The sequence below is a fragment of the Rhinoderma darwinii genome, chromosome 5 (genome assembly GCF_050947455.1).
Source record: "Rhinoderma darwinii isolate aRhiDar2 chromosome 5, aRhiDar2.hap1, whole genome shotgun sequence".
Taxonomy (NCBI): Eukaryota; Metazoa; Chordata; class Amphibia; order Anura; family Rhinodermatidae; genus Rhinoderma; species Rhinoderma darwinii.
In genome coordinates this window covers 220,010,546-220,032,871 of record NC_134691.1, presented here as the reverse complement: position 1 = coordinate 220,032,871, position 22,326 = coordinate 220,010,546, and the positions used below count along the sequence as shown (strand labels likewise).

At 42.0% G+C, this 22,326-nt stretch overlaps 1 protein-coding gene across 1 annotated transcript in view; it reads right to left on the bottom strand.

Moving 5' to 3' along the window:
- Positions 1–22,326, bottom strand: part of KBTBD2 (kelch repeat and BTB domain containing 2) — a 47,208-nt gene that overhangs the window by 5,732 nt on the left and 19,150 nt on the right. The window contains exon 2 of the mRNA XM_075826950.1: positions 1,717–2,254. Coding sequence (XP_075683065.1) covers positions 1,717–1,886 — 170 coding nt within the window. The 5' untranslated portion in view covers positions 1,887–2,254. The remainder of the gene's footprint in view (positions 1–1,716; positions 2,255–22,326) is intronic.

The following is a 22,326-nucleotide window of genomic DNA, read 5'->3' as shown; positions in this document are numbered from 1 at the left end:
ATAAAGATTATTAATAAAAAGTACAGTAAAAAAATAAATAAAATCATTTTTTTCCATAAAAAGTGGTTTTATTTAGTAAAAGTGTAAAAAAAAAAAAAAAAAGTACACATATGTGGTATTGCCGCGACCGTAATGACTCCATTATTAAAGTTAATATGTCATTTAAACCGCAAGGTGAACACCGTAAAAAAAAAAACGCAAAAAACCATGGCAAAATTGCAATTTTTTTCCATTGCCCCCCAAAAAAGTCATAATAAAAATCAATAAGTCCCATGCACCCCAAAACAGTACGTCTTGTCCCGCAGAAAACAAGCCCAAAAAATCACTACATTGATGGAAAAATAAAAAAATTACGGCTCTTGCAAAGCGATGATGCAAAAACAAATAATTTTAGTTCAAGTGTTTTTATTGTGCAAAAGTCGTAAAACATAAAAAAAACCTCTACATATGTGGTATCGTCGTAATCGTACCGACCCATAGAATAAAGGTAACATGTTATTTACGTCGCACAGTGAACGGCGTCAATATAAAAACGTTTTTGTTATAATCCCCCCCAAAAAGGTTAATAAAAGTTAATATAAAAATTATATGTACCCAAAAATGGTGCTATTAAAAAGCACAACTAATCCCGCAAAAAACAAGTCCTCATACAGCTATGTAGACGAAAAAATAAAAACGTTATAGCACTTTGAATGCGACTATAGAAAAACGAATAAAATAGCTTGGTCATTAAGGCCTAAAATGGGCTGGTCACTAAGGGGTTAATAGGAGACAGGAGAAGCCTAGGAGACAGAGGCCGCACTTGGTCATGTTTTCTTCGTTTTATGACCAATGTCGTTTATGACCAATAGGCAGTTCTTGCTGTGATATCACAGCAAGAAAGAAAGAAAAAAAAAAAAGACTCAAGTATGCTCTAAAAGAACACTACATATGTTGAATCACAGATTTATTCATGAATCTGTCACTAGAGAGACCCTTTCATATTATTGCAGGTACCCTAAAAAAGTTAAACTAGTGTGTCCCATTAGGCAAAACTAAGAATAACCGTATGCTAAGGTGGCAACTAAACATAATCCTGGTACTCCTAACAAGTCTAAGGCCGGGTTCTAACGGGTCGGAAACGCTGCTTAAAAGTGAAGCAGCGTGTCTGACCTGGAACCCTCAGTTCATTCAGTCCGAAAAATCGCACCACACTGTGGAGTGGTATTTAGATTGGAAATTTCCGCTACGGAAGAAAGCGCTCATACTTACCCCCTTTGTCTTCTCTGCGCGTAGACCGGCCTCCAACGATGACGTTGCAGGCCATGTGACGCTGCAGCCTGTGATTGGTTGCAGCGGTCACATCGGATGAAACCTCATGCCAGGAGGCCAGACTGCAGGAAGGAGAGGGTTCTACTGTATCTAGAGGAATTCTTTAAAAAAAATATATATATATATATATATATATATATATATATATATAGAAGAATGGAAGCAACCAGACTAGCAGGAAAACAGTGTCCCTTCACGTCCTGGTGCTAGCCATAATCAGAAGGGTGGGGACTTCTTTACTTGCACATAGTATTGTGGGAAGATATCGGAGGTAGCAAGCTGCCTCCCAGGGTCCGTCCCTTTTCATACTGCTTTTTACAGATAGGATAAAAGGATATTTAGCCCGTAATACTTATTTATTTTTAACTTTCACATTCCTTAAAGCAACATGTAAACCCCACATACCTGAAATAGGAGCTGCATGTAGCAAGAACCATTTTGTGACATGGAAATTCAGTGCCTTCAACAATTAACACTATGTCCGTTAGCAACTGCTGTTCATAGAACAATTTCAGCTGTTCCAATAAGGAGACCGCATATTCAGTATTGATCTGCCTTTCGTCCTGGGTGGACATGACTGCATTCCATTAATAGCTACAATGATCCAAAAAGCAAAATTTATAACGGTATGTAGTAAAAAAAAAAAAAAAAAAAAAAAAAAAAAAAATACAGCGGGGTGAAAAAAAATTAAAAAATAATCAATGCTTCATAGGTATTGGCTATTTAAATACAAAAACAATTGTTAGCAGCTTTTATAAGAGTCAGCAGTGTGATAAACACAGCTTAAAAAAAATTGATCCTAAGAATGTCAGACTTCATAATGGTCGTAAAATCTGTTAGAGACCCAGGTGTAAAATCCAGTGCCAGTTTTAGAGTAGATCCATTAGAGCGTAGACCGCATGACAGCGGTTTGACGGAAACAAAACGGCAACATTTTCTGAGCCTAGAATAAAAAAAGTTTAATACCATTTATTATAATACAATTGCCAATGATAGGACAGAATAACTTGCTCAATACCCTGCCATACCTTAGCCAGAGTAGACAGCTGCTGCAAAGATCCTCTCACTTTGGAAGGATTGGTCCAACTATCTATTACACGGTCACTAATTAATGCTACAAGCAACGTGGACAAGCGTTGACAGATTCTCCCAGGAGTAACAGCAGGTCACCTAGGATACCAGAAGGCTCACTAGAAGGGCACATTCAGACATGGCAGAATTTTTCTGCGGCAAATATTGGTGCAGATTCGCGGCAGTTACGCAACGAATCTGCAACAGCATTTGCATATTTGACAGGTAATTCAGACGCTGCGGATATCACAGCGGACTTGCCGCAGATTTCAGTTTTTGCATTGCATTGAAATTCCGCTGCTTCACTGCAACAAAATGTGCACGCTGTGGAGTGAAAATTCTGCACCGCAGGCTAAATTCCGCACAATTATTTTATGGACCGTCCGCAGCGGAATTCAACCACCATTCCACCACGTCTGAATGTGCCATAAGAGGGGCTGTCTACATTTGAAGGGTTTGTCCATCAGGTCACCTTTTTTTTTGTTAATTTACTTTTATCGAAAATTACAGGGAATAGCAGGATAATTTACTGCACTCTAAATAGTTTTTTTTGTGTGCATTCAGCTTTAATAGTACATGAAATGTACTGAAAAAAACAAAAACCAAAACCGATAAGTTATACATGTGAGAATAAGGGTATGTTCACACGGCCTAATTACGGACGTAAATCGGGCGTTTTTGCCCCGAATTACGCCCGAAAATAGCGCCTCAATAGCGCTGACAAACATCTGCCCATTGAAAGCAATGGGCAGACGTTTGTCTGTTCACATGAGGCGTATATTTACGCGCCGCTGTCAAATGACGGCGCGTAAATAGACGCCCGCGTAGAAGAAGTGACCTGTCACTTCTTTGGCCGTAATTGGAGCCGCTATTCATTGACTCCAATGAATAGCAGCGCTAATTACGGCCGTAATTGACGCGGCGTTCAAGCGCCTGCACATGCCGGTACGGCTGAAATTACGGGGATGTTTTCAGGCTGAAACATCCCCGTAATTTCAGCCGTTACGGACCCCCGCCGTGTGAACATACCCTAATAATAATTTACATAGCACCAACATATTCCGTAGCGCTTTAGAATTGGATGTCAAAATTAATTAATTCTACGTAGAAATAAAAAGGAAAACAGTCAGTGTACTATTCACCATAACCAGGAATAGGGGGAAACATAACAAAATTTAAACCGTAAATCCAGGCAAAATCTGGAATGTCAGAGTTCGGCATTGGACCGTCTCTCAGCTGGCATTGCAAAGATCTCCTGAGTCTTTCTGCCAAGCCACCGCCAGGCAAAATTGAAGTAATAAGCCACCCAGAAGTTTGCATTGGAAAGCCCCCTCTCTGTAGGGAAGAAGAGAATACAGCAGAGGTAGCATTTGTTATGCAGACTGCCAGGTGGCTCAAGAACTTAATCTAAAGAAGTCTACAAAAGATGAATTAAATTTTACATTTAGCCAGTTGCCTTTTTTTCAGAAAAGCAAAAAAAGGACAGATGGACGGTACACGCAATACCGACAGCATATGCACTCACGATATGACGACATGTGTGGAATGTCATCAGCATTCAAGGTATCACACGAAGCAATGACTGCAACAAGATCCTACATGGATTTGCTTAGCCTGGAATTACCCTTTGCCAAAAGATGAGGGATAATCTCAAAGTAACGTGACACTCTTACGAGGAAACATTGAAATAAATACAGACATTGCCATATCACATGAACTCAGCACAAAAGGGTTTTACTTGTAGAGTTTCCCACTCAGAATCATTGACACCGTATATATGGTTTTAGCAGTGCATTTTCCCGTCAGAGACAATTAAAGGGTAACTAAACGTTTGACAAACATCTGACATGTCATAGTGACATGTCAGAAGTTTGGATTGATGTGGGTTCAAGCACTGGGACCACCACCAATCGCTAGAACGAAGCGGCAGAAGCGCTCATGAGCGCACAGCCATTTCGTTTCGGCTTTTTACGGAAACTTTCTATTGACCCCGTACTCCGGATATATTGACTTCCAGAAAAGCCGAACAAACACGAAGCGGCTGAGCGCTCGCACGAGCCTATCTGCCGCTTCGTTTTAGCGATTGGTGCTCGGACCCCCACCAATCAAAACTTCTGATACGTCACTGACATGTCAGAAGTTTGTCAAACGTTTAATTACCCTTTAACTCAGTCTATTCTATTTACATTTGCCATGCATATACAGTTGGGCCCAGAAGTATTTGGACAGTGACAAAATATTAATTTAGCCTCTGTACACCTTTTAGCCTCTTGTTTTTTGCAGGACGAGTTGTAGTTTCATGGCACCATTTATTGTACAAGTAAAGCTAGGGAAAAATTATTGTGTGTGGTGAAATAAAAATAAAAAAAGTTTTCCGATTGTTTCTTGGGTTTTATTTTGACGATGTTCACAATGCGGTAAAAACACCACGTTAACTTTATTCTGCGGGTCAATACAATTAACCCCAAAAAATATATTTTACTACTTTTACAAAGAAAAAATAAAATAAAACTTGTTAAAAATCAATATATATATTTGGTAGATTTTCGCCCTATTTTGAAACCCATAACTTTTTATTTTTCTGTTGAATGAGTGGCATGTTGGCTTTGTTTTTGCAGGGCGAGCTGTAATTTTTATTTCTACCATTTTAGGGTGCATGTAACTTTTTATCCCATTTTTGTGAGACACAAAAAAACAGCAATTCTAGTGTGTTTGTCTTCTTTTTATTACAGCATGTACCGTGCGGGTTAAATATACTTGATTATTCTTCTCATTACTTTTGGAGAAGAAAAAAAAAAAACACCAACACACACACACAATTTCAAGGATAGAAGTGTTAGGCCTCATGCACACGGCCTCATGTGCAAGGCCGTGATTTTCGGGTCGGCCGGCCACGGAGTGACAGCCGCGAGCCGCCCGCAAATCGCAGGCTGGGCACATGGCCACGGCCATTATTTTCAATGAGCCCGGACCGCAGAACACGGCCGTAATAAGGCTTGCCCGTTCTTTCTGCGGTGCGGCTCCTGTGCCATGCACAGACCGTGAAAACCACGGTCGTGTGCATGGCCCCATAGGAATGAATGGGGCCGCAATTGTCCCGTGGATTTTCGGGGGAATTGCGGCCGCAAAAGCACGTTCGTGTCCATGAGGCCTTAATAGTTTTTATCATCAATTAACAAAATGTAAAGTGAATGAACAGTGAATGAACAGAAGAGAAATCCCAATATTTGGTGTGTGCACCATTTGTCTTCAAAACAGCATCAATTCTTCTATGTACACGTGCACACAGTTTTTGAAGGTCAATTTCGGAGCGGAATCCCGTTGCGGAAAATCAGCAGTATTTACGCATCGTGTGAACTGACCCTAAAAGTACCTTTACACTTGCCCACTTTTCTTGCTTCCAACACATCAACTTCAAGAACGGACTGTTGACTTGCTGCCTAAGGGTCAATGCACACGATGCGTATTACGTCCAGTTTTGCCGCACTTATTTGCGCGCGGCAAAACTGCAGCGTGATACAGTACCAGCATAGTCAAGGAGTCCAGGAAATCTCACGTACACGCTGCAGTGTTTTTCCGCACATAAATTGACCTGCGGTGCGGATTTTTAAATCTGCAATATCAATTTATCTTACAATTCGCAAGCAGAAACACATCTGTCCAGTGCTGAGGAAAATGGCACCAAAACTCGAAGCATGAAAACAAGCCGAAAAATGCATCAACAGGTGAAAACTGCATTGAAAAACCAGTTTGGGTGCGGTTTTTATCTGCGAATTGCCTGCGTATTATTGCGGTTTTGGAGTGTATTTTCCGAGGCAAAATACGCAACGCGTGCATGTAGCCTTAGGGTCCATCCACACGTTTTGGTTAGGCGTAATGAGATAATCAATGTTATTTACTTACCCGGTCAGTGGTTTTAATGCTATAGCTGAATGGTGTATACGTAGACCTAACACACCATATACTCTAATCATAAGCATATTGGGAGAGATTTACTTTGCAAGAAGCAACAGAATTGTCAAATTGGCCAAAAAAAGTGGAGTACATGATGTGTGCCAAATATTATGTATTTTAGACACGTTTATGCCTACCTCGAAAGTTTGAGAAAGTATTTAGAAAAAGCTGTGCACCATTTTTCAGTGAAAAGTATTGGCGAACATATACGCCAGGCATGAGGTGATGTAAGGAAGTGTGCTATAAATTTTAAGCAAGTTGCACCAATTTTAATAAATCTTTATGTCCAATTTAGCCCCAGAAATTACCTTTAAAAATGTACAAATGTCCCCAAATTGCAAAGATCAGATCCCATCTGACATGCAGAAAATATACAAACCTGATTTGGATAGCAAAGTTATGCCCAATAAAACAACTGGTCACTAAAAAAGTATGGTGTGTTTTCACGGGTTAATAATCGGGACAGTACGGGATATGCTGCACGGGTAACCATACTCTACCCATATCCTCATTACAACCGCAATCATTTGGAACATTTCAACGAGTTGGGGCTTTAAACAGTAAACCCTGACGTACGACACTATTATTGTATAGCATAGACATGGCACAGCGTCCTTAAAAGACCGCATGGATCACACCACCCTTCCATAGCATAGACATAGCCGTGTGTCCTTACATGGCCCCTCATGTCATGCTGCAAGAGAGAAGAAGCTTTTAACAGAATAAAACAATCCATTGAAATGTCAGAGGGGAGACGTAATGCAGGATCTCCTCACCCACACACACTTCCATTCACTTCCTGGATACATAAAAACCAAGCATGTAACTACATGAACCCACGCTATCCCCTCCCCCAACCACCTTTGGTCAGCCTGTCCACATTCATACAGCTCCTGTCCTATATATTTTATTCTAAAATGATCTGTAATAGCTTTAAAATCTACCATCCCTATAAGCAGCAATAAATCTGCGAAAAAAAATTTCCCCCCATAACACAGGATAATCCTGACCTGCGTCCAGCATATTAACCCAAATACGCACTCATAAACCACAAGGAAACTTGCACACAGTCTAAGGCCTTATTCATACGGACATCTCCGTTTTGCGCGTGCAAAAGGTCCATGTGGCATCAGCATATGGTGCGCGGCTGCGTGATTTTCGCACAGCTCGCATCATGATGACACTCTGGTTTAAGGGCTGATTCACACGAACGCATAATACGTCCGTGCTACGCGCGTGATTTTCACGCGCGTCGCACGGACCTGTTACTGAATGGGGCCGTTCAGACGGTCAGTGAATTTCACGCAGCGTATGTGCGCTGCGTGAAACTCATGACATGTCCTATATTTGACCGTGTTTCGCGCTGCACGCACTCAAGTCAATGGGTGCGTGCAAATCGCGCTCCGCACACGGAAGCACTTCCAGGTGCCGTGCGTGATTCGCGCAACAGCAGTAAAAACAATGCATGAAAACAGAAAAGCACCACGTGCTTTTCTGTTTGTAAACATAAAACCAGAGTGTCATCACGCAGCCACGCACCATATGCTGATGAGACACGGACCTTTTGCTCACGCAAAATGCAGCGTTTTATGAAAGTGCAAAACGGACACGCTCGTGTGAATCCGGCCTAAAGCGGAGTTTTCACACTGTGGACTTGGTGCGCGTTTTCATGGTAAAAAAAACAAAAAAAAAAAAAAGACCACGACCCCAGTTTTTGCCTCAATTTTCTTTCAGACAAATCCATAAGTGGATCCAAAGAGCATAAGAATACTGATGCATCTGCTTTCTGTGGCGTCCACTATGGTGTTTAGCTTAAAAAACAACGGAGTCAAAGACTGCATCAAAACGGTGTGTGTGATCCTGTGTTTTCTGTGGCTCTTTCTTGGAGTGAACTCAAATTCTATAGTGATCTACACTGTATAAATGTACTACAACCCATGCTTTTTTTTTGTCTGTGCAATTTTTCTAGCCTTTTGGTTCATTTTTTTTGGATCAGTGGTGTTTTTTCAAATCGCAGCATACTCTTGGAAAATACCCCAAGTCGGCCTGTCCGCTTTCATACAGCTTCTGTCCTAGAAATTTTATTCTAACAATCAATATCTGCCATCCCTGTAAGAAGAAATAAATCTAACGGTATGTTCACACGGCCTATTTTTAGATGTAATTCGGGCATTTTACGCCTCGAATTACACCTGAAAAGACGGCTCCATTACGTCTGCCCATTGCTTGCAATGGGTTATAGGATGTTCTGTTCAGACGAGGTGTAATTTTACGCATCGCTGTCAAAAGGCGGCACGTAAAAAGATTCCCGCGTCAAAGAAGTGCATGTCACTTCTTTGGACGTTTTTCATTTACTCCATTGAAAAACAGCTCCAATTACGTCCGTAATGGACGCAGCGAAAAACGCAAGTACTTGCAAAAACGTCTGAAATTCAGAAGTAGTTTTCGCCTGAATGGAAGGAATGTCTATTCACTGTCTAAACACTTCAGTAACGTTAATATGTCCATATAAGACAGCACATATAGTGAATAACGCAGTGTCACTATGCGCTGACTAAATGAATGGAGAGGAGTGTATGACGCTGATTGGTCAGCGTCATATACTCCTCTGTACAACACCCACTTGGGCATTAAGAAACTAATTAGCATAAAGCTAAAAATCGTTCCTAACGTGGTAAAAATAGATAGGTTTTCTAAATAAAAAGCACTGCTGTCACCTACATTATAGCGCCGATCTCCTTATGTAGGAGACAGGACACTTATAATGTGGTGACAGAGTCTCTTTAAAATGGGTTTTCCAGTACCTAAAAATGTATTGTCTATCCCCAGGATAGGCCATCAATATTTGATCGATCAGGGTCCAACTGCCGCCCCCCCCGCCGATCAGCTGTTTTGAAGGGGCTGCAGCGCTCCTACTAGCATTGCTTTGCCTTAATTTCCCTTATTGCTCACACTGCAGCGGCGTTTCACAGTATTACAGCCTTCTCCCATTCACTTCAATAGGAGAATGCTGTAATACTGTGAACCGCTGCTACTGCGGTGTCGGCGATACACCGTGTGAGCAATAACTGGAATGAAGGGGAAACAGCACTTATGAGCACTGGAGCCCCTTCAAAACAGCTGATCGGCAGGGGTCCTGGAAGTCGGACCCGACAATCAGATATTCATAGCCTATCCTGAGGTTTTAGGGCTAGACAACCCCTTTAAGGATTAGAGGTATTCTTTAGTTTTTACGTTCATGCAGCTGTCTGTGCGCCATTTTGCAGTACATAGGAGTTAACTTTAATCTATTTGTATTATAGGTGAGAATTTTAATATTAATTTACTTTATTAAACTGTATTAACAGTTGTGGTAATACGAAATCTATTTTTTCAATGTGTTAATTTAAATAAAGTGTGTGTGTGTGTGTGTGTGTGTGGCTTGTGTCAAAACAATGAGACTATTGTCAGAAAACTTGTTGAAAAGTGCAAAGGGGAAAGCCAGTCTTGTTTTTTTTTTTTCTCAGCTAATTTCTGCTTACCAAACAAGTACTGGTGTTTGGAAGGCCTTTTAAAGCCATGTGCCCACATACCTGTGTATGGCTTCCTAGCATTTTCTTTTTAAAGATAATCCAGTTTAAGTAAATGAGGTGGTGCCACCTGGGCAGTCTAAATCCTGGCAAGTGCTCATAGTCTCAGCATCTAACCCTGCCAACTTCCTCCCCCTAGGTCATGAAGGACGACACCATGCTTTGGTGACGTCACGGTTCGCTTCACTGAACTTTCATGGTGCATGTGAAAACGTTACACCACAGAAGGTGACAAACTGTGCATGCCATAGTACGAGAAGTGCATGCGCAAGAGTTCAGCCTACCAAACGCTAGTACCGGTTTGGTAGGCAAAAATTAACTGGCAGATTTCGTTTAAAGAAAATCTCGGACATAAAACATTCAAACCAAAGGGGTCACTCATTTTAATGGGCATTTTTTTAGAATACAATACCAAAGACTGTGACAGATAGAAAGAGCAATCTGCGGTGGGGTGTTTAGTGGACTTCAGAATTATTATCTTTTAATACTCACGATCTTATGGGTTACAATTTTTTGACGACCACTATGACAATTACAATCACTGCCCGTAGCTGGCATAGATCTGACTGTATGGTGCACGGGCGGCCACACGTGCCGAATTTATTAACAAGTGTGGACCTCTTCTATAAATTAGGCCCATCTGACTTCAGCAAGCTCTATATTCGAGACAGGCATATGAAATGTCAGTCTTAATAAATTTCCTATGTGTGAAGGTAGCCCTATACAGATGATGTGCTTAGTGCTGAAGCTCAGTACCATTCTTTTTAAATATATCTTTGTATTAAGTTTTAACAATACAAAGAATACACAGTATTAACACTGCCAAGCCAGCTTCAAAGTGAATACAATTATTAGCTGGAGACCACTTCGTAGCAAAATCCAATGTGACAGCAAGGTGTACAGCATCACTGTGCTTAGGCCTCAGTGTAATGTGATGGTGAAGCCTTTTTCCTTTAAAATGATGTTGGCACGGATAGTACTGCCTTCCTGTGTAGTGAGTGATTCTGCAACCTATCATTTATACCCACAACATTATATGAACACTAAAAAGCAAAACGGATATACTGTGTTACGCCTAATGCAGGGCCTGAGGAGGCTTGACGCTATTCTCCTAATCTCTACGCAGGAAAGCAGAAACTTGGCTGTAAAAAAAAAAACATGGCGATTAAAAATGAATATCATTGGGATGTGTCGGGGAGTTAGAAGGGACAAATGGGAGAAAACTTTAACTCCTTAACGCCGAAGGACGGATATATCCGTCCTCAGCAGCTGCTAGTTCGCGCAGGAGGACGGATATATCCGTCCTGTGATGGCGCGGGTACTGACACTGTACCCACGCGATCAGCGGCAGGAGCACGGCTGTTATACACAGCCTGGCTCCTGCTGCAACTGCTGGAATCGAAGCGCGCGCCGATCCCGGCAGTTTAACCCATTAAATGCCGCTGTCAATAGTGACAGCGGCATTTAATGTGTTTGACAGAGGGGGGAGCTCCCTCTGTCACCCGATCGGCGCCCCCGCAAACAAATCGCGGGTCGCCGTCGGGTTTCCATGACAGCCGGGGGTCTAACAAAGACCCCCAGGTCTGCCTTCAGCATCTGCCTGTTAGGCGATGCCGGAGGCATGACCTAACAGGTTGCCTGTCAGTTTCACACTGACAGGCAATAATGCTTTGGTATACTAAGTATACCAAAGCATTATATATGCGATCGGCACATCGCATAGTGAAGTCCCCTGGTGGGACTAAAAAAAAAAAATGTAAAACAGTTAAATAAAGTTTGTGAAAAAAAATAAATAAATAAATAATTACAGTCAAAGTCAAATAAAACTACTTTTTTGGCCCAAAAAGTGGTTTTATTTAGTAAAACGGTCAAAACAAAATCACACATACACATAAATGGTATCCCCGCGTTCGTAACAACTTTACCAATAAACTGAACATATTAATTAAACCGCCGGATGAACGGCGTCCAAAGAAAACGCAAAAAACAACGTCAAAATTCTCTCTTTTCTCCCATTCCCCCCATAAAAAATAAAATAAAAGTTAATCTATAAGTCCTATGTACCCCAAAATAGTACTAATAAAAACTACACATTGTCCCGCAAAAATCAAGCCCACGTACGGCCACATCGACGGAAAAATAAAAACGTTACGGCTCTTGGAATGCAGCGATGCAAAAACAAGTAATTTTTTTCTAAAAGGGTTTTTATTGTGCAAACGTGGAAAACATATAAAACCTTTACATATTTGGTATCCCCGTAATCGTGCCGACCCATAGAATAAAGTTAACCTGTTATTTACGCTGCATAGTAAACGGCGTAAATTTATAACGTGAAAATTAATGCTGGAATAGCGGCTTATTTTCAATTCTCTCCTAAAATAAAGTTAATAAAAGTTAATCAATATGTTATAAGCATCTAAAAATGGTACAATTACAAAATACAACTCGTCCCGCAAAAAACAAGCCCTTATACGGCGATGTCGACGGAATAAAAAAAAGTTACGACTCTTGGAATGCGACCGTGAAAAAACAAAAAATAATCCTTGGTCATTAACGTGCAAAATGGCCCGGTCATTAAGGGGTTAAATGAAAGGCTCTAAGTAAATTTGAGAAGCAGTGGGGCAAATGGAATTGATGAGAGCACTGGATAGATTTATGCTGGGAAACGCGAGACAAAATAACTTGATATTATCATTGGGTGGAACACGAAATGATACCAAAAATGCAGAAGTGAAAAAAAAACAGAAATAGAGAGGACTGTGCTTTGGATAGGGGGGGGGGGGGGGTTGAATAAGTTGAGGGAAGGGAGAGTTCATATGTATTTCTGCTGAGTGTTATATGTGATGCTATGACATACAGTTAGGTCCAGAATTATTTGGACAGTGACACAGTTTTCATGATTTGGGCTCTGCTGCCACCATGTTGGATTTGAAATGAAACAACTGAGATGCAATTGAAGTGTAGACTTTCAGCTTTAATTCAAGGGGTTGAACAAAAATATCCTGTGAAACGTTTAGGAATTGCAACCATTTTCTACACAGTCTCCTCATTTCAGGGGCTCAAAAGTAATTGGAAAAATTAACATTACCATAAATAAAATGATTTTTTTTAAATACTTTGTAGAGAATCGTTTGCAGGCAATGACTGCCTGAAGTCTGGAACCCATGGACATAACCAAACGCTGGGTTTCCTCCTTTGTGATGCTGTGCCCGGCCTTTACTGCAGCTGTCTTCAGTTGTTGCTTGTTTGTGAGTCTTTCTACCTTAAGTTTTGTCTTAAGCAAGTCAAATGCATGCTTGATCGCGTTGAGATCTGCTGATTGACTCGGTCATTGCAGAATATTCAGTTTCTTTGCCTTAAAAAACTCCTGGGTTGCTTTCGCAGTATGTTTTGGGTCATTGTCCATCTGCACTGTGAAGTGACGTCCAATAAACCTTGCTGCATGTGGTTGAATCTGAGCAGAAAGTATATCCCTGAACACTTCAGAATTCATCCAGCTGCTTCTATCATCAGTCACATCAATAAACACTAGTGACCCAGTACTTTTGGCAGCCATGCATGCCCACGCCATCACACTGCCTCCACCATGTTTTACAGTAGATGTGGTGTGCTCTGGATAGTGAGCCGTTCCAAGCCTTCTTCATACATTCTTCCTCCCATCATTCTGGTACAGGTTGATCTTCGTTTCATCTGTCCAGAGAATGCGGTTCCAGAACTGGGCTGGCATCTTTACATGTTGTGTGGCAAAGTCTAATCTGGCCTTTCTATTTTTTGAGGCTGATTAACTCTTTAATTACCAAGCAAGATTTGTTAAATCTGGTATGTCTGACTATCATACTGTACAATTTTTTTTTATTAAATATATATTTCCATCTCTTTACTCTATTTTGGCAGCACTTTTGAAAAAAAAAAATTTTTGGGGAGCAATTTAGGAGACTTACAAATTTAGTAAGACTTTTATACATTTTGAAGTACATTTTGTTTTCCTGCACCAAGCCAGGTTCTCAGAGGCTCATAGGTGTCAGAATGGTGGAAACACCCACAAGTGACCCCATTTTGAAAACGACACCCCTTAAGGTATTTATTAAGGGGTGTTGTAAGTATTTTGACCCCACAGTTTTTTTGTAAGAATTCATGCAAAGCAGGTGTAAAAAAAATATAATTTCACTTTTTTCATAAAAGTATCACTTTGAAGACAGATTTCTTTGTAAAGCGACCATAAGAATGAAGAAACACACCCCAAAATCTATCACCCTGTTCCTCCTGTTTTCAAACATGCCCATATTGTGACCCTAATGCGTTGCCTGGACACACGGCAGGGACTGAAAGGAATGGAGCACCCGGAGGCTTTCAGGACTCATTTTACTTGAAAAGGTTTTAGGCCCCACTGTATATTTGGAGAGGTTTTGAACTACCAGAACGATAGAAACTCCCCATAAACTACCCCATTTAGAAAACTAGACCCCTTAAGGTACAGTGAAGGAAATAAGTATTTGATCCCTTGCTGATTTTGTAAGTTTGCCCACTGTCAAAGACATGAACAGTCTAGAATTTTTAGGCTAGGTTAATTTTACCAGTGAGAGATAGATTATATAAAAAAAGAAAAAAAAAAGGAAAATCACATTGTCAAAATGATATATATTTATTTGCATTGTGCACAGAGAAATAAGTATTTGATCCCTTTGGCAAACAAGACTTAATACTTGGGGGCAAAACCCTTGTTGGCAAGCACAGCAGTCAGACGTTTTTTGTAGTTGATGATGAGGTTTGCACACATGTTAGATGGAATTTTGGCCCACTCCTCTTTGCAGATCATCTGTAAATCATTACGATTTCGAGGCTGTCGCTTGGCAACTCGGATCTTCAGCTCCCTCCATAAGTTTTCGATGGGATTAAGGTCTGGAGACTGGCTAGGCCACTCCATGACCTTAATGTGCTTCTTTTTGAGCCACTCCTTTGTTGCCTTGGCTGTATGTTTTGGGTCATTGTCGTGCTGGAAGACCCAGCCACGAGCCATTTTTAATGTCCTGGTGGAGGGAAGGAGGTTGTCACTCAGGATTTGACGGTACATTGCTCCATCCATTCTCCCATTGATGCGGTGAAGTAGTCCTGTGCCCTTAGCAGAGAAACACCCCCAAAACATAATGTTTCCACCTCCATGCTTGACAGTGGGGACGGTGTTCTTTGGGTCATAGGCAGCATTTCTCTTCCTCCCAACACAGCGAGTTGAGTTAATGCCAAAGAGCTCTATTTTAGTCTCATCTGAGCACAGCACCTTCTCCCAATCACTCTCAGAACCATTCAGATGTTCATTTGCAAACTTCAGACGGGCCTGTACATGTGCCTTCTTGAGCAGGGGGACCTTGCGGGCACTGCAGGATTTTAATCCATTACGGCGTAATGTGTTACCAATGGTTTTCTTGGTGACTGTGGTCCCTGCTGCCTTGAGATCATTAACAAGTTCCCCCCGTGTAGTTGTCGGCTGAGCTCTCACCTTCCTCAGGATCAAGGATACCCCACGAGGTGAGATTTTGCATGGAGCCTCAGATCGATGTCGATTGACAGTCATTTTGTATGTCTTCCATTTTCTTACTATTGCACCAACAGTTGTCTCCTTCTCACCCAGCGTCTTACTTATGGTTTTGTAGCCCATTCCAGCCTTGTGCAGGTCTATGATCTTGTCTCTGACATCCTTAGAAAGCTCTTTGGTCTTGCCCATGTTGTAGAGGTTAGAGTCAGACTGATTAATTGAGTCTGTGGACAGGAGTCTTTTATACAGGTGACCATTTAAGACAGCTGTCTTTAATGCAGGCACCAAGTTGATTTGGAGCGTGTAACTGGTCTGGAGGAGGCTGAACTCTTAATGGTTGGTAGGGGATCAAATACTTATTTCTCTGTGCACAATGCAAATAAATATATATAATTTTGACTATGTGATTTTCAGTTTTTTTTTTTTAAATATAATCCATCTCTCACAGGTAAAATTAACCTAGCCTAAAAATTCTAGACTGTTCGTGTCTTGGACAGTGGGCAAACTTACAAAATCAGTAAGGGATCAAATACTTATTTCCTTCACTGTATTTATTTAGGGGTGTAGTGAGTATTTTGACCACACAGTTTTTTGATAAATTTAATGCATAGCAGGTGAAAAAAAAAAAAATATATCACTTTTTTCATAAAAGTATCAGTTTGAAGACAGATTTCTTTGTAAAGCAACCATGAAAATGAAGAAACACACCCCAAAATCTATTACTCTGTTTCTCCTGTTTTCAAAATTACTCCCATTGTGGCCTCGATCTGCTTATTAGACGTGTGGCTGGGCCAAAAAGAGAGGGAGCACCCTTTGGCTTTCAGGGCACAATTGAATAAATTCTAGGCCCCATATCATGCATTTAGAGGCATTGAGCTGCCTGAACAAAAAAAAAAAAAAACCACGCAGAAATGACCCCATTTTAAAAACTAAACCCTTAAAAAGGTATCCATCTAGTGGTGTAGTGAGCATGCGGACCAAAAAATTTTTATAGGAGGAAAATAGGAATTAGACCTACCGGTAATTGTATTTCCAGGAATCCATCATGACAGCACCAAAGGAAGTTGCCCTATTGACCTCTGTAGGGACAGGAAGACAGAGGTTAAAAGGCCCCTCCCACCACCCCTTGCCAGTGTTTTTCAATTACTACACCAGGATGGATGCAACCCTATTTTATTTCTAGGGATAATAACCGACATGTTAATTGCACAAATCAGAATTTCAATAAGGGAGGGAATGTAAGGGTGCTGTTATGATGGATTCCTGGAAATACAATTACCGGTAGGTCTAATTCCTATTTTCCAGTACATCCCTCATGACAGCACCACAGGAGCAATACCAAATTATAATGCTCAGGGCGGGACTACGGATTGGAGGACTTTCCGTCCAAAACTTAAATCCGTATCGGACAGCACATCTAGCCTATAATGTTTGCAAAACGTATGATGGCTTGACCAAGTGGCAGCTCTGCAGATTTGGTCCATAGAGGCTTCTCTTCTTTCTGCCCAGGATGTCGAAACTGCCCTCGTTGAATGGGCTCTGATGCCCTGTGGGGCACATAGTCCTTGGGACTTGTAGGCTTCTTGTATGGTAGTTTTTACCCATCTCGCTAGAGAGCCCTTTGAGGCTTTCTTTCCTCTATTCTTTCCCCCAAACAGGACAAATAGATTGTTATCTTGTCTCCAGGAGGAGGTTCTTTCCAGATACTGAAGAATTGTTCGCCTGACATCCAGGCAATGGAATTTTTCTTCTTGTTGGTTTTTTGGATCTGGATAAAAAGGAAGGTAGAATTATTTCTTGTTCTCGATGGAAAGCGGTAGATACCTTTGGAATAAAGGAAGGATCCAGCTTTAGGATGATCTTATTCTCTTGTACTTTTAGGTACGGTTCTATGACTGACAGAGATTGGATTTCTCCAATCCTTCTTGCTGAAGTAATAGCGACTAAGAATGCAGCTTTTAGAGTTAAAAAATGCATACTAATTTTGTCGAGCGGCTCAAAGGGGGGCTCACAAAGAGTCGTTAACACTACATTCAAGTCCCAGGTAGGAAATGATTTCTTTAGGGAAGGTTTCAGTTTAGAGACCGCTTGAGTGAATCTTCTGATCCACCGATGTTCAGCCAGAGGAGTGTTAAAAAAAATTACCTAAGGCTGAAATCTGTACTTTCAAGGTACTAGGACTAAGCCCTTTCTTGAATCCCGATTGTAAAAAATCTAGGATTTTCGCGATGTTGGGAGAAAAGGGGTCTGGTCCTGGGTCTCCATACCAGGAACAGAATATCTTCCAAATTTTTTGATAGATTTTTGAGGTAACTTCTTTATGACTTGATAAGATAGTTGAAATTACCTCATCTGACAGACCGTGGTTCCTCGAGATCTGCCTTTCAGGATCCAGGCTGACAATTTCAGAGTTTCTATTCCCTGAAATAGGGGACCCTGGGAAAGAAGATTCTCCCTGGTTGGGAGCATGATAGGGTCTTCCAACGCTAGGTATTTTACGATTGGAAACTTCTTTTTGGCCAATAGGGAAGAATAATGATGAGCTTTGTCAAATCTTCCTGGATTTTTCTTAATACCATTGGTATTAGAGGAAACAGAGGAAAGGCATAGGCCAGATCCATGCCCCAGGGTTGGGACAATGCATCTACTCCCAATGGGTCGTCTCTGAGAATTAGGGAGAAGAATGTCTCTACTTGGGAGTTTTTCCTCGTGGCAAACAGGTCTATTTGTGGATAACCCCATCTTCGGGTTAAGGACAGAAAGACTTCCCTGTTTAGGGACCATTCTCCAGGGTCTACTTTTTCCCGACTCAGGAAATCTGCTGATAGGTTCTCTGAGCCTTTTAGGTGGACTGCAGAGACTGATAGGACATTTTCTTCTGCCCAACTGAAAATTTGTGTAGAGAGGGCCTGGAGAAGAGTGTGTCTTGTTCCCCCTTGATGGCGAAGAAAGGACACCGCTGTCGTGTTGTCCGATAAAATTCTTATATGCTTCCCTTTTATGATGGGTGAAGCTCTTATAAGTGTCTCCCATACGGCTTTTAGTTCTCTGAAGTTTGAGGACATCCTCTTCATTTGAACAGGCCATGTGCCCTGAAAGTGCTTGTCTTGGATTACCGACCCCCAGCCGTGTTTGCTGCCATCTGTGGTAATCACTACATAAGGAGAAGTTCTCCAGGGGACTCCCTTGTCTATGTTGTTTGTACAGAGCCACCACAGGAGGGATGATTTCACAGTCTCGGAAATTTGAATTCTTGAATTCAGGGAGTTCTGTTTTCGATCCCACTGGGACAAGATCAGATTTTGTAAGGGTCTGGAGTGAAATTGACTCCATGGAATAGATTGGATGCAAGACGTCATCATTCCCAACATCCGCATACATTCCCTTATGGAACAGGCGTCTTTCCCCAAAAATTTCCTTACTTCTGCCAGTAGGAGTATTTGTTTCTCTCTTGGGAGGAAGGAATGTTGAAGGGAGGAGTCTAGTAGTACTCCTAAGAAGACCTTCTGTTTTTGGGGAGGAAGACTCGACTTCTGAAAGTTGATTATCCATCCCAATTCCTGTAGTAGGGAAAGAACCTGTGACCGATGACTGTCTAAGATAGACGGAGTATCTGCCGTCAACAAGAAGTCGTCTAGATATGGGATAATTACTATGCCCTGACTTCTTATGAATGCCATGATCTCTGCCATAATTTTTGTAAAAATTCTGGGGGCGGAGGAAATGCCGAAAGGGAGGCAGACAAACTGGAAGTGGAGAATGGAAGGACCGTCCTGAATTGCGAATCTGAGGAATCTCTGGTAAGCGGGGTGGATAGGAAGGTGATAATACGCATCCTTTAAATCGATCGTACACATTGACGCCTCTTCTCTTATTAGAGGAATAGTCGATCTGATAGACTCCAGCTTGAATTTTCGATATTTCACCCACTTGTTTAGGACCTTCAGGTTGATTATTGTCCTGTAGGAACCGTTTGGTTTTTTGACTAAGAAGATTTTTGAATAGTGGCCTTTGCATTTTTCGTTGTGGGGAACTGGAGAAATGGCCCTCAATTTGAGTAGTTTCTGGACGTCCTGGATAAGGATCTGATGAAGGTCTTTTGCTTGGTACTGGGTTATTAGAAGTTTCTCTGGAGGAATGGAGGAAAATTCTATTTTGTACCCTTCTTCTATGATCTTTAGAACCCAAGGGTTCTGGGTTATTCTCGATCATTTGGGATAAAATTGTAGGAGTCTTCCTCCTACGCTCTTGGCGTCATTGCTTTGAGGGCGGAAATGAATTATTGGGGTTGAGATATCCTCGACCCCTTCTTCCTTTGGGGTAACTCCAGCGACCCGACTTCCCTTTCCCGCTGTAGTTCTGCAAGGTAGGATCCCTCTGTTGGCGAAACCTCCCAAAACTGAGGGGGTTTTTTTGGTTTCTCTTCAGGAAACCCCTTTTTTCTATCTGCTGCATTCGCCAGCATGTTATCCTGGAGAGGACCGAACATCAGAGACCCTGTAAATGGAATAGAACATAATTTGTTCTTGGACTTCGTATCTCCTGACCACATTTTGAGCCATAATGCTCTTCTAGCAGCATTTGAGAGAGCCCCATTCCTGGCAGCAAATCTAATAGATTCCGCTGAGGCATCTACCAAGAATCCGGTTGCCATCTTTAGTAAGGGTAGAGATTCTAATAGATCTTGTCGTGATGTCTTCATCATCAAATGGGTCTCCAGCTGGTTTAACCATATAAACATTGCTCTTGCTACTGATGTGGCCGCGATATTAGTCGAGATCAATGCAGAGGAAGATTCCCACGCTCTTTTCAGTAGCCCGTCTGCTTTTCGGTCCATGGCGTCCTTCAACTGAGAGGAATCTTCAAATGGGATTGCGTTTTTTTTAGCAACCCTGGCTACTGGGACATCTACTTTTGGGATCTTATCCCAAGGTTTAGTGTCTTCTGGATCAAAGGGAAGTCCGTTTTTAAAATCTCTTGAAATGAAGAGCCTTTTTTCAGAATCTTCCCATTCAGTTGTCACCATTCTTTTGAGATTTTCGTTTCCCGGAAAAACCTTTGTTTTCTTTTCCGTTAGACCTCCAAACATCTCATCCTGGATGGTATGTGGTTGGTCGTCTTCGGGAATATCCATGGTTTCCCGTATTGCCTGAATTAAGGTATCAGACATCTCAGAAGAGAAGAAATTTTTTTTCTCTGGAGTGGAAGAAGTTGAAGGTAAGAGTTCCTCTCCTAACTCACCCTCCGATAGGTAATAACACTCCTGCTCCGAGTCAGACCCCTGAGAGGGAGGACAATATTTTTGATCCACTTCCATCCGTGGTCTTTTTGCCCGGGAGTGAGAGGGAGTCTCTTGAGGAGGGGCGAGGGAGGCTACTGACTGACTCACTTCTTCACGAATCATAGCCCTAAGTTCAGACATGAACGTTGGTTGTTCCTCTTTTAGTATTTTTGCAATACAATCCTGACACAATTGTTTCCTATGTGACTGGCAATTTTTTTGCACAAGTCGCACATTTTTTTAACCTTTTTATCAGTTTGTCTCTGAGAGGGATCTTTATCCTAGAGAAAACAGAGGGTAGGTAAAGTATGGTGCGCATACATAAGGAGTCATAACCCTTACCCCAAGGGTGAGACTCACGTGACCCTGGGACATATCTGGAGTTCCGTCAGGACGAGGAAGTTCCATACCGCGACAGGTAACAGGCAATGCAATATGCAATCCACAAAAATAATCCAAGTTAGAGTTATCAGCTCTAAGTACATACCTGTGCGTGTCCCTTTAAAATGCGGGCGTTTTGAATTTCCCGCCTTACAAGATGGCCGCGGACAGGAAGTAGCCCGACGTCATTTCCGGTCGGCTATTCGTTTGAATGCAGCCGCCATAGCCGGCGACTGAGGCTTGCTATGCGGAGCAGCGAGGATCCCTGCCGGTGCGTCCAAACTTATGGAGCTGCCGGTCCCCGCCTGGTCACGCGGCCAGGCCGAAGAATGCTTGGGAATCCCCAAACCCCACACACTACCCGAACCCTGCCTAGGATTCCTCCGGTAGGTGTCTTAGGGTGGGAGCTAAGGGACCTCTCGTTCGAGGGGTGTTAGCCTAGGCTTTTAGGGGGAAGAGAAGGGGGAGTGCACGGACCCCCCGATCTTGCCCCCTGCCCGCGTTTTTTCCCTGCAGCAACACAGGAGCGATGTCTCTGCTCCTGACCCTGTAGGGACAGGAAGAACACTGGCAAGTGGGTGGTGGGAGGCGCCTTTTAACCTCTCTGTCTTCCTGTCCCTACAGAGGTCAATAGGACAACCTCCTGTGGTGCTGTCATGAGGGATGTACTGGAAATAATGGGTATTATTTCAGACACTATGGGTATATAATGTTTTCTTCAAATTCTTATTACGTTTCCAGATAAAATAGAGGAGACGTGGTAGAAGGTTATTTTGTTAGAAATATGCCACATTAATAAATTTGTGCAGCATACAGAAGAGAAGTGAAGCCGTGTATTCATAATGGATACATGTCGCTATAGACGTATTTGCCTGTACTTATGACTATGTTTTGCTGAAGAAGCAGTTGGTGCCATTATGATGTCATTGTGGACAGAATTCTGTCCTAATATAAAATCAGTCAGAGAGGAAAAAATAAACTGTACTGGAGTGACGGGCAATATCTTCAAACAAATGGAGGAAAATGTATCCAACTATGTTGCAAACTCGAGTCTGTTCACTAGATAGAAGAACACCTGTAGGGCTGTCATGACAAGGTTTGTTTTTTTCAGTGACTGGTTGTACAAACATCTCTTTAGCTCCATCAATCCTTATGAGGGACGAATGTGCCAAGTGACGCGGTACACAATAACAGGCCCCTGCCCCGCAAGGTAGAAACCGCTATGTGCA